Source organism: Elgaria multicarinata, chromosome 18 (assembly GCF_023053635.1).
Source record: "Elgaria multicarinata webbii isolate HBS135686 ecotype San Diego chromosome 18, rElgMul1.1.pri, whole genome shotgun sequence".
NCBI lineage: Eukaryota > Metazoa > Chordata > Lepidosauria > Squamata > Anguidae > Elgaria > Elgaria multicarinata.
The window spans coordinates 16063346-16079909 of record NC_086188.1 but is presented as its reverse complement, the minus strand read 5'-3'; the positions used below and the strand labels follow the sequence as shown (position 1 = coordinate 16079909).

Here is a 16564-nt window from a genome sequence, read left to right as displayed (position 1 = left end):
ATCTCTCAATAGAATATGCTCAAAATTTCATTTAAAGAGTGACAACTACATTTTGTGGCCCCATATATGCACACAATACCCCCGAATTTCAGAGTGCAAGAAATTAATCCATCATACCAAAGTTCGAATTCTGTGAAAGTCTACAGGGAGATCAACAACAACTTCTTTTACAATGATCCAGAGTCTGCAAGGTACAAACATTTTGCAGATTTCCCCACAAACCTCTTGCAGTCTATTACTACTACTACGACTACATTTGTAATACCGTATTTCTTCAATTGTGCGACGCCATCGATTGTAAGACGCGCACTAATTTCAGTACCACCAACAGGAAAAAAATACCCTAAGACACACCCGCGATTCTAAGACGCACCCTGTTTTTAGAGATGTTTATATGGGGAAAAAAGTGCGCCTTAGAATTGAAGAAATACGGTAATAATAAAATAGTTATAGTGGTTTTCAATGTATGTGTATTTTGCTTGTTTTTGTGGTTTTTAATCTTTGCATATTGTTTTTAAGTGTTTTATCTTATGTGAACCGCCCAGAGAGCTTCGGCTATGGGGCGGTATAGAAATGCAATAAATAATAATAATAATAATTAATAATAATAATAATAGGTTGCCAGTGAGGAAAGAGAATATACTGGGAGGGAATAATGTCTTTGTAACTATGCCAAAGGAAGGATATGCACTTGCAATTTGCAATCCCTAAAGTTGCAGCATTTGATGGACTATATGAATAATGGTTTCTGCATAGAGAACAGAAATGTCTTCGAATGTTTCTCTCTGTCATAGTTCTGCCCAGCCGGACGGCGGGTTTTCTGGAGCGTCTGACGCTGTAGACTCATGCGAGCTCTTTGTTCCAAAGACTCCCGTCTCCACCACGCTGGAGGCGGCAATGTGATCTCTTTGATAGACCGGCCTGGGCTGTCCCTTTTACTATTGGGTGGAGAGAGTAGAAGCTCGACTCTGGTACACTTTAATTAGCAGCATATGGAAGGCAGGAATTTTTTTCCCTCCCCCACCTTGGCATTGATTTCTGCACGGGTTTGAAGAATTTTTATTTACCTTGGCTGCCAAATTCTGGCAACTCAGTACTCTCATTCATTTGTTTCAGATATGCATTCCTCTGTATGCTTGGGTTTGCTTTTATAATGATTCTTCTTTTTGTCAGGGAATTGTCCATAGCTTGGAGATAACAGCGTAAACTTTCCATGCCAAATGCCCCAAATTCAATCCCCGGGATCTCCAGATAAAAGTATAAAGTTGCAGGTCATGGGAATGACTTCTGGCTGGACCTTGGAGAGCCACTGCCCATTAATTGTCAGTGATTATACTCTCTAGACACATGTTCAAGCTTTCACACATTCAGGAATACACCTTTCTAAGGGATATTCGAGCTTTGATAGTACCACATCTTGCCACAAGTGACAGCAAATCGTGGGTAAATTAAGCCACGATTTGCCAAAACACATCCATGGCCATTTTGCATATTTGACTGTGTTGCTATGTGACATCTTAACCTCGATGCTATGACCCTGGTCAGACAACTGCTAAGCCTCAGTGGTTATTTTTTTTTTAATGTTATGGCTTAGCGTGTAATGTGAACCCGGATTTAGAGTGTTGTGTGAACCATTCTTAACTATGGTGGCTACATAACCACGGTTTAAAGACGCTCACTAACCATTTGCAGCTAAAGGCTTAGCGGCCTAACCATGCCTTAGCGAGTTGTCTGAATAGGCCCTTTATGTCAATCGTGGGTTAAACAACCCACAGTTAATCTAGCTACTAATTGTAGGTTAACCATGGCTTGTTTAATCCATGATTAATCTATAGTGTCTGGGTTTGGATGTCACATAGTAGCCATGGATCAGCCCGATCGCAGGTTGAATATCCAAAATGGCTGCAGAACGCACCCGGTGTGCACTGCGAAGAATCGTGGGTTAATTAACCCAAGATTTACTACAATAACATGTGAACCAGGTCAATGAAGTGTGTGCGCACGCGCGCGCGCGCACACACACACACATGGAAACGGAAATTCTATTGCAAATACAAGAATAAAAATATATACACAGTAATTTCTCTTGGCTAGATCAATTCTAGAATGGAAGTATATTATAAACACTACTGCACATGTTAAGCAAATAATGAAACAAAAGGCAAAATGAATAATGTAGACATCTATACCGGGTTCAAGTGGAAGGGAGATTAGCTAAAAGTCCCACTCAGCAGCTAAACAGAAGTTTGCTGAAGATTAGTCTGCGGACGTGAATTCATTCATTTTCTTTTTACAGTGCCCAATTGCCAAAGCTGTCTGGGCAGTTCACAACAATTACAATCATAGAGATAGTGTGGTATAGTGGTTAGAGCATTGGGAGATCCGGATTCTAATTCCCAGTCGGCCATGAAAACCCACTGGGTGACTTTGGGCTGGTCACAGACGCTCAGCCCAACCTACCTCACAGGGTTGTTGTTGTGAGGATAAAATGGAGAGGAGGAGGATTATGTACGCTGCCTTGGGTTCCTTGGAGGAAAAAAAAGTGGGCTGTAAATGTAATGAGTAAATAAATAAATAAACCTACAAATACCAGATAATAATAAAGATGTAATGTAAAATCTTTTACATACAAAATTTTAAACAAATTAAGGACTCAAGCCTCCGCATGTTTAGACAGAAAGAAGTCTTACATGTCCCAGCATTCCCAAACTATACTTGCTGGAGCGGGAATGATGGGAGTTGTAGGACTTTTTAAGACAGCTAAAAACAGGTACAATAAGGTGGCGTGACCTGATAAAACAATGGACAAAATGTCCCATTCGTATCTGTCGAATGCCTGGGACCTGAGATGTGCGTGAGATTTGGGTGGGCGTCTAGGTTGGACTCTGAGGGAGCTGTGGAGGTTGAGGCTAAACAAACAGAGGTCTGGATCCATTAATAAAACGTAGAAGACAACAAAGCGCAATGAGGTGGCTAGAATTCCTGAACAAATGACTCTTAGATGGCTGGAGACGTCTGCGCTGGGATTCATTCCTGATGTAATCCCTGGCGGCGTGATAATTTGTCTCTGTCCTCCGCCAACGTTTCTTGTTCTCTATCCTGTCTTCCGGCTCTGTCATGCGGACTGGCTTTTATTGCACCTCCAGCGCCGAGATCTCAATTGCGAACGGCGTGCCGAACATTTCCTTGCATCTCAAAAGGCACGGGTTGATCCGGCCTGTTAGCCAGCTGAATATGATAAGTTAGTAAACATTGGCTCCAGCAACTCTTCTCTTTATGACAGCATACGGGTGGTGTTCCCATTTTAAAGGCTTGCCAAAACAGCTTTGAGCCTCCGACGAATGGAAATGCTGGCGTCCCTGAACTATCATTCCACGGGCCTTGTGTAAGCGAGACAGCTGGCGTGGATGGGACCCTTGGGATCAGTCACGCTGGCGTGAAGGCAGCGTTACCATCTGTGCGACGGAACATCCTCTTTGCCGCTTCTTCCCGTGTACTGCAAACTTTGCAAGCTCTCTTGCAGAGGGTTTAACTTTCTGTTGGTCAGACCCCGCCCCCCCACGGCTGTTTCTCCGGGACTGCGGCGTTCCCTTAAAAAAGGTGACTTTAAAGGGGACACCAAGGAGGTCCGGACTCTCAGTGGTGCATTAGGAAGAGGAGGAGATTAATTTTTTAGGATGCAGTCTTCAAGCGCAAGGATGCAGTCTAAAAGTGACAGTCTGAAAAAGTATTCCCTCTCTGCTAAGAATATAAGAGAGAATATAGCTGCAGCTACACATTTGTCTAGAGATGCGAACTAACTAAATAAATGTGTGGCTACAATTCTGAAATGACTAAGAACATATGTGTATATGTTCTGTGTTTTAGAATTTTAAATTTTGTATATTCATTTTTATCTTAATTTCAGAATTTCTGTAAACCTCCCAGAGAGCCCTGGCTATGGGGGCGGTATATAAGTGTAATAAATAAATAAATAAATAAATAAATAATAAACCTTCCTTCTCTTCAAATACCTTGCATTTAACTTCTTTCACCCTGTTCAGACGACGCTCAAAGCCACAGTGGTTAAGCATTTTGAGAGAAACATTATAGCTTAGCATGTCATGTGAACCATTCCTAACCGTGGTGGCTACATAACCACAGTTTAAACACGGTGGCTAACCATTTGCTGCAAAAGAGTTAGCGGCCTAATCATGGTTTGAGTGTCGTCTGAACAGGCCCACTGCCTGAATGAAGGAGAATTAAGAATATCAGAAGAGCCCTGCTGGATCAGACCAAGGGTCCATCTAGTCATAGAATCATAGAATAGCAGAGTTGGAAGGGGCCTACAAGGCCATCGAGTCCAACCCCCTGCTCAATGCAGGAATCCACCCTAAAGCATCCCTGACAGATGGTTGTCCAGCTGCCTCTTGAAGGCCTCTAGTGTGGGAGAGCCCACAACCTCCCTAAGTAACTGATTCCATTGTTGTACTGCTCTAACAGTCAGGAAGTTTTTCCTGATGTCCAGCTGGAATCTGGCTTCCTTAGGGTGACCATATGAAAAGGAGGACAGGGCTCCTGTATCTTTAACAGTTGCATAGAAAAGGGAATTTCTGCTGGTGTCATTTGTATATATGGGGAACCTGGTGAAATTTCCTCTTCATCACACCAGTTAAAGCTGCAGGTACCCTGCCTTCTGGTCACTCTAGTATAGCACCTGCAGCTTTAACTGGTGTAATGAAGAGGAAATTTCACCAGGTTCTCCATATATACAAATGACACCTGCTGAACTTCCCTTTTCAATACAACTGTTAAAGATACAGGAGCCTTGTCCTCCTTTTCATATGGTCACCCTAGCTTCCTTTAACTTGAGCCCGTTATTCCGTGTCCTGCACTCTGGGAGGATCGATAAGAGATCCTGGTCCTCCTCTGTGTGACAACCTTTTAGGTATTTGAAGAGTGCTATCATGTCTCCCCTCAATCTTCTCTTCTCCAGGCTAAACATGCCCAGTTCTTTCAGTCTCTCTTCATAGGGCTTTGTTTCCAGACCCCTGATCCTCCTGGTTGCCCTCTTCTGAACATGCTCCAGCTTGTCTGCGTCCTTCTTGAATTGTGGAGCCCAGAACTGGACGCAATACTCTTATCCAGTATGAGATAAAGTCAGTACATTAAGAATATCAGAAGAGCCCTGCTGGATCAGACCAAGGGTCCATCTAGTCATAGAATCATAGAATAGCAGAGTTGGAAGGGGCCTACAAGGCCATCGAGTCCAACCCCCTGCTCAATGCAGGAATCCACCCTAAAGCATCCCTGACAGATGGTTGTCCAGCTGCCTCTTGAAGGCCTCTAGTGTGGAAGAGCCCACAACCTCCCTAAGTAACTGATTCCATTGTTGTACTGCTCTAACAGTCAGGAAGTTTTTCCTGATGTCCAGCTGGAATCTGGCTTCCTTAGGGTGACCATATGAAAAGGAGGACAGGGCTCCTGTATCTTTAACAGTTGCATAGAAAAGGGAATTTCTGCTGGTGTCATTTGTATATATGGGGAACCTGGTGAAATTTCCTCTTCATCACACCAGTTAAAGCTGCAGGTACCCTGCCTTCTGGTCACTCTAGTATAGCACCTGCAGCTTTAACTGGTGTAATGAAGAGGAAATTTCACCAGGTTCTCCATATATACAAATGACACCTGCTGAACTTCCCTTTTCAATACAACTGTTAAAGATACAGGAGCCTTGTCCTCCTTTTCATATGGTCACCCTAGCTTCCTTTAACTTGAGCCCGTTATTCCGTGTCCTGCACTCTGGGAGGATCGATAAGAGATCCTGGTCCTCCTCTGTGTGACAACCTTTTAGGTATTTGAAGAGTGCTATCATGTCTCCCCTCAATCTTCTCTTCTCCAGGCTAAACATGCCCAGTTCTTTCAGTCTCTCTTCATAGGGCTTTGTTTCCAGACCCCTGATCCTCCTGGTTGCCCTCTTCTGAACATGCTCCAGCTTGTCTGCGTCCTTCTTGAATTGTGGAGCCCAGAACTGGACGCAATACTCTTATCCAGTATGAGATAAAGTCAGTACATTAAGAATATCAGAAGAGCCCTGCTGGATCAGACCAAGGGTCCATCTAGTCATAGAATCATAGAATAGCAGAGTTGGAAGGGGCCTACAAGGCCATCGAGTCCAACCCCCTGCTCAATGCAGGAATCCACCCTAAAGCATCCCTGACAGATGGTTGTCCAGCTGCCTCTTGAAGGCCTCTAGTGTGGGAGAGCCCACAACCTCCCTAAGTAACTGATTCCATTGTTGTACTGCTCTAACAGTCAGGAAGTTTTTCCTGATGTCCAGCTGGAATCTGGCTTCCTTAGGGTGACCATATGAAAAGGAGGACAGGGCTCCTGTATCTTTAACAGTTGCATAGAAAAGGGAATTTCTGCTGGTGTCATTTGTATATATGGGGAACCTGGTGAAATTTCCTCTTCATCACACCAGTTAAAGCTGCAGGTACCCTGCCTTCTGGTCACTCTAGTATAGCACCTGCAGCTTTAACTGGTGTAATGAAGAGGAAATTTCACCAGGTTCTCCATATATACAAATGACACCTGCTGAACTTCCCTTTTCAATACAACTGTTAAAGATACAGGAGCCTTGTCCTCCTTTTCATATGGTCACCCTAGCTTCCTTTAACTTGAGCCCGTTATTCCGTGTCCTGCACTCTGGGAGGATCGATAAGAGATCCTGGTCCTCCTCTGTGTGACAACCTTTTAGGTATTTGAAGAGCGCTATCATGTCTCCCCTCAATCTTCTCTTCTCCAGGCTAAACATGCCCAGTTCTTTCAGTCTCTCTTCATAGGGCTTTGTTTCCAAACCCCTGATCATCCTGGTTGCCCTCCTCTGAACACGCTCCAGCTTGTCTGCGTCCTTCTTGAATTGTGGAGCCCAGAACTGGACGCAATACTCTAGATGAGGCCTAACTAGGGCCGAATAGAGAGGAACCAGTACCTCACTAGTCCAGCACTCTGTTCACACCGTGGCCAACCAGCTGTTGAGTAGGGACCAACAAAGCAGGACATGGGTGCAATAGCACCCTCTCACCCATATTCCCCAGCAACTGGTATATATGGGATTACTGCCTCTGTTTTTGTCTCTTTCGTCCGAGTTGCCTGTTTTTTCAGTGCGAGGTATTTTCAGGCCCAACCACACATCATGTTAAATATATGAGTGCATTTAACGTGTCTGCTGTTTACAATGAATAGTAACGGTAACAGTAACTACTACAACAACACTACTACCAGTAGTAGTCACTCTTTCTTAATTTTGGGCCCTATTGTATTCAATTTGATTTCTATAAAGTTTAGCAAATGGTTCTGAAATGCCAGGAGCCAGACAAATGGAAGCACCCTCTTTGCTGCTGTTCCCAAACTGGCATGTGGTCTTGAAGTGCTCCTGGCAGCTGGCCACAAATCTAGCACGCAGAGAAATACATTTAATGTAATTGACTTCAAATTCCTAGTGGGATGTACATAGCTTGGCTGTAGACATAATCTGTATAAGTCCTCATTGTAGCTTTTTTGAGTTTTTGAGACTTCTGCAGGCTCTGCCGGCATATTTCCCAAATCTTACTTCACAGTCGTAAAATAAGCTGAAAGCCAACACATTTGTGTGTTTGCTAATTTCTGGTCCCAAATTGTACATTAAACCAGAAAAACCTGCCTTGGCTTTAACACCAAAGAAGTGATAATATTTCTCTGGAGATCAGGACAAAATGCAACTGAAATAGCTGAATTTATTTCTTTGTGTCGTTTCTGGATTCCTCCTCATTTCTGGGTCCTTCCTCATTCCTACCTTGGGTGCTTTGACAGTCAAAGGACGTTCCGGAGCTCTTCCATCTTTTCTTCATGGATTTTTGTTGTGGAAACAAAAAAAGGCGGAGGAAGCAACGGGATGGTTACAAGTTGAAGACGATGACGTCTGGACCCTTGATAGGATTCCGTGAACAAGGCAGGCCGAATGCCCGGCAAAAGCCTCTCGTCTGGAAGCAACCTAAGGCTTAATTTGTGTAGAAGGGGATGATAATAAATGGGGACTTTTCTCTCACTCTTTCCTTTCAACGCAGATGGAGGCAGCTATGAAGTGGTCACCGACATGCCCAGCCCGGCTGCGGGGGACTGCTATCCGCGACGGAGCTGTGGAAGACACAATTGGGAAATGAACTATCAAGAGGCAGCAATCTACCTCCAGGTGGGCCTTTGTATTGCCATTATAGAAGAATCCTGGAAGAGAAAAGAAGGGGGGATGTAAAACAATAGGGGAAAACCTGGGGAACGAAATCACGTTAAGTCCCAGGCATGCGTGCTCACTTCTAGCCGTCCTAAGCAAATCTGCTGTTTTCCTTTAGCTGCTTCTGCCGTTTGTTCCTGCAAGGAAAACTTTTCAGTCGTGCTTCATTTGTAACTAGGAGATGTTAATAATGAGGCTGTTCACACAACACACTAACCCACACTCAGTGGTTGAGTGTGAGTTGGTGAACCGTGGCTAGTTTGTTGAACGGAGGGGTTAGCGGGTTGTCCCAACCCGGGACACAAGGTGGCTTGTTAATCACCCTGAACAACCCAACAGCAAACCATGGTTTCTCAAGGTGGCTCGTTCAAGAAAAATAAGCCACACTGCGGAAAACGTCCTGGGTTCAGACAGCACACTTAACCCACTGTTCAACAACAGCCCATACTCAACCACCGGGTGTGAGTTAGCATGTTGGGTAAACAAAGTCAGTATATAATTGCATAAGCTAAAGAAGATATTCACCACTTCAAAATTTCAAACGATGCTTATTTTAAGAGGTTGTTTATAGAAATTTGGCTGTGGATCCAATGGTGGAAATTACTCAGGAGTGCGTTGCTCCTCCCACTTTGCTCTGGAGGCAGGACTATGCAAATAACTTTTTGCTTGATCCCTTTTGGTGGAAGGATCCTTCAGGCCCCAATTTTGGTCCTGCCTCTTTTTTTATTATTATTGATGCGTTGGAAACGGCTCATTTTCTCCTGCCTAAGGTAAACTCTCTCATTACTTTTCAACAGGAGGAGTAATGGAACCGCTCGTAATTTCATGTGTACTTTATTAGATCACCTGTCTACAGCATAGCTATATGTTTGGTTTTGTATTGTGTGTGTTCTAAAATCCCAAAATAGGAAGGAGAAAACAATGATAAATTCTTCACGCACCCCAAGGACGCCAAAGCGCTGGCTGCTTACCTCTTTGTACACAACCATCTCTTCTACCTGATGGAGTTGACCACAGCCCTGTTGCTTCTACTGCTCTCCCTCTGTGAGGCACCTGCGGTACCCATGCTCCGCCTGGGCATCTATGTATGTACCTTGGGGTCATGGTGGATGGAGGATGGAGGAGGGCCCTAGCGGGTGGGGCAGAACATCGAAATAGGTCTACATGAGGAGATACCGGATCAATACAGTTGCTCTCCCAATCTTCAAACCATGGACGCCGGAGTGATCTTCGTGTGACACGGTGCCCTTGTGGGTTGGGAGAACTTAAAGATCTTGCCATTATGGACTCTACAAGAGTCCCATGTATAAAGCACTATTTGCCGTGGGTCTGACCAAGATGGCCAAATTACCAGCAAAAGTTTGACTGATCTTCAAGAGGCAGCTGGACAACCATCTGTCAGGGCTGCTTTAAGGTGGATTCCTGCATTCAGCAGGGGGTTGGACATGATGGCCTTATAGGCCCCTTCCAGCTCTACTATTCTATGATTCTATGACTTATGAAGCAGTATTATTCACTGGGTGAAGCTACAATTGAGTCATAAAGGGTAAATTGCAAGCTAATAGACATTGGCCCTGTTCAGACACCACGCGGAACCATGCTGCTTAAACACAAAATGCATTCCATTAACCATTTTGTGGTTAAGCAGCATGGTTTAGCGTGTTGTCTGAACAGGACCAGTAATGGAGACAGTCGTAATTGACTAGTATTCATAACATGTTTTTGATGTCTCAGTGAACCGCATTCTTTCTCATCATATGCTGCCAAGTGCCTGAGGAAAGAGACCTGGTGCCAAAAAAATAACAATCGTCAGGGAGATCATTCCAAAATTGTGGGGGGCCATCACAGAGAAGGCCCTCTCCCTTGTTGCCGCCTTCTGAGCCTCCCTCGGAGGAGGGACTTTGAGAAGGGCCTTAGATGCTGACTGTAGTGTACTATGTAGTATCCTATGTTGTAGTATACGACAAATGTTGTGTACTACATTATACATGTTTTCCAGTGCTGGTGCGTGAGGGAGCAAAGAGCAGGCCTCAACGGAGTCCTGGATTCTTATTTAAGCACAACATTTTTATGAACTGAATTGGTGGCAGGGAGAAAAGCTGGTGTTGAACTGATAATCCTGCGGCATGTGTGTCCGATTACATGGGTCATCCCATGAAACCGATTGGTGGGAGACCCAGGATCAATAAAGGAAGGACTTCTTCACACAGCGTATAGTTAAATTATGGAACTCACTACCACAAGACGTAGTGATGGCCACCCATCTGGATGGCTTTAAAAGGGGGTTGGATCCATTCCTGGAGGAGAAGGCTATCAAGGGCTACTAGCCCTGATGGTTGTGTGCTATCTCCAGTATTCGAGGCAGTATGCCTGTGTGCACCAGTTGCTGGGGAACCTGGGTGGGAGGGTGCTGTTGCACCATGTCCTGCTTGTTCATCCCTGGCCGATGGCTGGTTGGCCACTGTGTGAACAGAGTGCTGGACTAGATGGACCCTTGGTCTGATCCAGCAGGGCTCTTCTTATGTTCTTATGTACAGATCCACGCGACGCTGGAGCTGCTTGCCCTGACGGTCGTGGTATTTGAGCTCTCTATGAAAATGAGATGGTTGGGCTTCCAGACCTACATTCGCCATAAAAGGACCATGGTCAAGGTGAACTGCTGGTAACACTCTTGCTTGCTTGATCTGCTGTTGTAGCAGCGAAAGAATCAGACTGTCATGGCGTTCCTTTTTCCGTTCTTTCTTAAATGACATTTTATTTTATTTAGAAATAGAGTTAACAAAATCAAGCCAATGAAAAGAAGCAGCACCCGACGAATCGATGGACTCTCAATGTGACGAAGTAAAACTCAAATGGAGAATATTATTATTATTATTATTATTATTATTATTATTATTATTATTATTATTTATTTATATAGCACCATCAATGTACATGGTGCTGTACAGATTACACAGTAAATAGCAAGACCCTGCCGCATAGGCTTACAATCTAATAAAGTTGTAGAAAACAATAAGGAGGGAAAGAGAATGCAAACAGGCACAGGGAAGTGTAAACAGGCACTGGGTAGGGTGAAGCTAAACAGTATAGAGTCAGAACAAACTCAATATTTAAAAGCTATAGGGAACAGAAAAGTTTTTAGCTGAGTTTTAAAAGCTGTGATTGAGTTTGTAGTTCTCAAGTGTTCTGGAAGAGCGTTCCAGGCGTAAGGGGCAGCAGAAGAAAAAGGACGAAGCCGAGTAAGGGAAGTAGAGGTCCTTGGGCAGGCGAGAAGCATGGCATCAGAGGAGCGAAGAGCACGAGCGGGGCAATAGTGTGAGATGAGAGAGGAGAGATAGGCAGGAGCTAGGCCGTTAAAAGCTTTGAAGGTCAACAGGAGAAGTTTATATTGGATTCTGGAGTGAATTGGAAGCCAATGAAGAGATTTCAAAAGTGGAGTGACATGGTCAGAGCGGCGAGCCAAGAAGATGATCTTAGCGGCAGAGTGGTGGACAGAGACTCCGACAGGCCTTCCTGTTTTAGAATCTTGTTGCTGGCTGTTACATATCGTTTTTATGCTGTATCCTTTTATTGACTGTTTAATCTTGTTTAAATAGTTTTTAACTTTGTATGTCACCTAGGGTATTTTGTGTAGAGGTGGGATATGAATTGAATAAATAATAATAATGTATTTTTAAAAAAATAGATATATGCACAACCAACAAATATCTGTAACAGCTAGAAGTACAAGTTCTCAAAGAGCCAAGGACCAACGTATCAGAAAAAAATCAGTTCCTGTAGAAGAATAAAGGATGTAAACAAATTAATAATAGTGAGCATGAATCATTAATAATAGTTAACATGAAACTTGCAAATGATTCTGATTCAAAATATTTCTCAATATTAACAACAGCAAATGTACTCATACAAAAGTCTATATCAATCGTATTCTTATCTTTAGTTTTCTTTGTCACAATGAGGGTCCATTGATTTGAACAAGGAGACGCTCTTCTCCTTTTTGCCTTTTGTTTTAACAAAAAAAAGTACATACTAATAAATTAAGATGATGAAGGAAACAAAAGAATTTAGTAATTATAATTATAACCAATATATTTATGCAACATCTACAGTAAAACGGCCTAAGTAGGAGTTCGGTACTTCATGAAACAGTGAGGCTGTTCACACAACATGCTAACCCACACTCAGTGGTTGAGTGCAGGTTATTTTGAACCATGGGTTGTTTGTTGAACCATGGCTTGCCGTGTTGTCTGAACGCAGCACGTTTTCTGCAGGGCGGGTTATCGTGTTGTCTGAACGCAGCCAGGGTGGCTCGTTAACCATGCAGCACGGCTCGTTAACCACCCTGAACAACCCAACGACAGACCACGGCTTCTCAAAGTGGCTGGGTTAAGACAATAACCCGGAGTGTGGGTTAGCGGGTTGTGTGAACAGCCCCAGCAAAAATACAGTTTATGCAACGTATAAAAGGACCATGTGTGAGTGTATGTTGTTTTGTGTGTAGATGTGTTATTAGTCAGGGGGGAAATATAGCAACCGTATTTGGTTGGAAGAGCTCCAATACAGGAAATAAACGGAAACCACAGTGCCACGGTATCATTCTTAAAGCGAGGATTCCTTGCTTGCTGCACTTGACCAGTCAGTTTATATAGTCTCCCAAATCTTTATCAGCCTCTTTTGTTGGTTGCTTTGGAGACCTCCAATTACACACTATACACAACTTTGCTGCTGTATACAGTTGTTTAAGAAGGTCTTTATTATTTATTTATTTAAAACATTTATATCCCGCCCTATATCATTAAGATCTCAGAGCGGTGTACAGATAAAAGCATACAGTATAAAACAATAAATATGCTCAGTTAAAAACAAATTAAACCGTGAACGAAGTTAAAACAATATATAATTAAAAAGCAGTTTTTGTTGTTTATTCGTTCAGTCGTTTCCGACTCTTCGTGACTTCATGGACCAGCCCACGCCAGAGCTTTCTGTCGATTGTCGCCACCCCTAGCTCCCCCAAGGTCAAGTCTGTCACCTCCAGAATATCATCCATCCATCTTGCCCTTGGTCGGCCCCTCTTCCTTTTGCCTTCCACTTTCCCTAGCATCAGCCTCTTCTCCAGGGTATCCTGTCTTCTCATTATGTGGCCAAAGTACTTCAGTTTTGCCTTTAATACCATTCCCTCAAGTGAGCAGTCTGGCTTTATTTCCTGGAGTATGGACTGGTTGGATCTTCTTGCAGTCCAAGGCACTCTCAGAATTTTCCTCCAACACCACAGTTCAAAAGCATCTATCTTCCTTCGCTCAGCTTTCCTTATGGTCCAGCTCTCGCAGCCATAGGTTACTACGGGGAATACCATTGCTTTAACTATGCGGACCTTTGTTGTCAGTGTGGTGTCTCTGCTCTTAACTATTTTATCAAGATTTGTCATTGCTCTCCTCCCAAGAAGTAAACGTCTTCTGATTTCCTGGCTGCAGTCAGCGTCTGCAGTAATCTTTGAGCCCAGAAATACAGTTAAAACAAGTTAAAACAATGTGCCGTCTTAGTGAATTTAACCATTAAAGGCTTTGTTAAAAAGCCATGTTTTTACTTGGCGTCGAAATGAAATCAGTGTTGGTGCCAGTCGGGCCTCCAAGGGGAGGGCATTCCACAGTCGGGGGGCCACCACAGAGAAAGCCCTGTCCTTTGTCCCAACATAGCGTATGTATTGCGTTGGTGGGATGCAGAGAAGGGCTCCTCCAACAGAGGTTCAAACATGAAGAAGCAGCAATCTTAAGCATTCTTTCTTTACTCTGAACCCAATTCTGTTGAGTTCAGTGGGTGCACTAAGGGCGGTGCCCTGTACTACTATGTGTTGTGTAGTTTCTGGAGTTGCAGCATTGGTGAGAGATGCTTTTTGCCTTTTTCCATCTTCCGTTGTATTCTTGGCTTCAAACTTGGCTTATCGGAATTCGCTGTTTGCACCTGCCATTCTTTCTAATCCTACCCATGTTTGTGGGTTACTCCTTAGAACAGAAGGCTGCTTGTGATTAGTTATCAGTCTCCGGTGTAGCCTTATCTCTGATCCCCTTTTGCTGTTGTGCCTTTCTACTCCCCCAAACCACTGAAACCTTACTTTTTGCAGTTTATTTTCAAGAAGGGCCTTGCTAGACGAGGCCTTAGCACGCTTTGAGACCCGGTTTCCCTGCTGTGCATCCAGATGACGCACAGGGGAATCCGGGGTCAAGGTGCACTGAAGCCTGCCTTAGCGCGCCATAAGCGAAGTCGCTTATGGTGCGCCTTTTCCGCAGCCCCGGCCTGAGGCCCGGGCTGCGGAACGTCTAGGAAGGTCCGTGGCTTTTTGCGGCTACTCGCTCGCGAGTAGCTGGGAAAAGCCACGGACTGGGCACAGTGTTACGAGCACTTTGCCCATCGGGCCGGGGAGGTGTGGGGGGGAAGGCCGGACCGGCAGGAGAGGGGGGCGGAGGGCGACACACGGGATGGCGACACACGGGAGGGCGAGGGGGCGGAGGGCGACACACGGGAGGGCGGATGGGGGGGCTTAAGTAAAAAAAAACACGTACCTTGTCCGGAGTCTTCGGGGCGCACATGGCCCCTTTAACAACAAAAAAAAAATGGCCGACGCTGCAGGGCTTCCGTTGTCCCTGCGCGTTGGCCGTCTAGGAGGCGGGGCGGCGCGCGCTAAACTTAGTGCGCCGGCGCTCCGCCTCCATGCCGGCTTATCCGGCCAGGTCTAGTAAGGCCCGAAGATGCCACCTTGTATTCTTTTCTCCCTGGCGTCATTGTTTTATCATTTCCTGTTAATGATAAACAGACCCATTCAGACACAATTGGGATTTCATCCAAGTTTGGACTGGCAAATAATAATAATAATAATAATAATAATAATAATAATAATAATAATAATAGTAATATTTCTTACCCACCTCTCCCTTTGGATTGAGGCGGGGAACAACATTATTACAACAATACAATATGTGGCTAAAAGTGTTGGACTGGGAGTCAGGAGATCCGGGTTCTAGTCCCCACTCAGCCATGAAAACCCACTGGGTGACTTTGGGCTAGTCACAGCCCAACCTACCTCACAGGGTTGTTGTTGTGAGGATAAAATGGAGAGGAGGAGGATTATGTACGCCGCCTTGGGTTCCTTGGAGGAAAAAAGGTGGGATATAAATAAAATAATAAATAAATTATCAAGCTAACAATCAAGACATCTTAAAATTCTTGGTGTAAAATTCATCTGGGTAGGCCTGCCAGAAGAGGCTAGTCTTTATAGCTGTCTTAAACTCGGAGAGAGAGAGAGAGTTAAATTATGGTTTGCTGTAAACAAGGATCAGAAGTCTTTGATTGCGTTTCACTCCGTAGCTGCATTGCATGGCGGCATTGGTGGGAGGGCAGTGGATAAGTCTGAAGTTCTTCAAGGATTGTTCATGTAACACCAAACCGTGGTTTGGTCCTTTGTCTGAACGCTGTCTACAGTGACATCCTTATATCTTGTTGCTATTTAATGACTCTTTCTCACAGTAAGCTCAACTGGTGAGTGCCAACATGATTGTCACCAAAATGGGCCCCTGAGAAGGAAGAGGGAGGTCTTGGCATGTTCAAGGCCATTTCTACACTAGCCTGGTGTAGAGTGAGGGTGTGTGTGTGTGATCCCAGACTTACCTCTTTCCGGGATTGTCCCCCGTGTCCACATGGCCAGCGTGATGTCAGGGCTGGGAGGAGGGACGTCGTGCGAGTGGATGTGGCTGTTCTTTAGAAAGTGACAGGAGCTAGAGTGCACTCGTGCTCCAGTGAAAAATAAGGGGGGAAGCCCCGACCCCTCTCCCCCCCACCCCCTATTCCTCCTGGCCCATCTCCTTCCCTCTACTGCTTTCCGCTACTTGCAGGGAGGAGGGAAGAAGTCAGGACGGGTGACCACACCTCCCGCGGTCCCGGGACGATCCCGAGACCATGGGAAGAATTGGATTTTCCCAGGGATTATTTATCCCTGGGGAAACCTGTGCTCGTTCCCTCCCCCCACCCATGCCCCCGGGAGTCCCTGTGGGTCATTTGGACGCACAGGGACTCGGCCGTGATCATCCCGCATTTTCTGGCTGGTGTAGAAACGGCCTAAGGCTTGCAGAAGTATTAGAAACCTTTAGGGGGAAAACTGAAGGACTCTCCCTCTGCCCCCAAAGTCCAAAAAGGAATGTGCACGCTCAGTAACCACTGAATTCCTCAAAACGCTGTGTCGTTCTGGGTTGGGGGATGTATTTTAACAATCCAGATGATCTCACCGTTTCTATATCAGGTGATCATCTCGGCAAGGTAAAACCG

The 16564-nt window shown here is 44.8% G+C and overlaps 1 protein-coding gene across 1 annotated transcript in view; it reads left to right on the top strand.

Moving 5' to 3' along the window:
- Nucleotides 1-16564, top strand: part of TPCN1 (two pore segment channel 1) — a 73740-nt gene that overhangs the window by 12204 nt on the left and 44972 nt on the right. The window contains exons 2-4 of the mRNA XM_063144354.1: nucleotides 8088-8212; nucleotides 9160-9336; nucleotides 10789-10902. Coding sequence (XP_063000424.1) covers nucleotides 8088-8212; nucleotides 9160-9336; nucleotides 10789-10902 — 416 coding nt within the window. The remainder of the gene's footprint in view (nucleotides 1-8087; nucleotides 8213-9159; nucleotides 9337-10788; nucleotides 10903-16564) is intronic.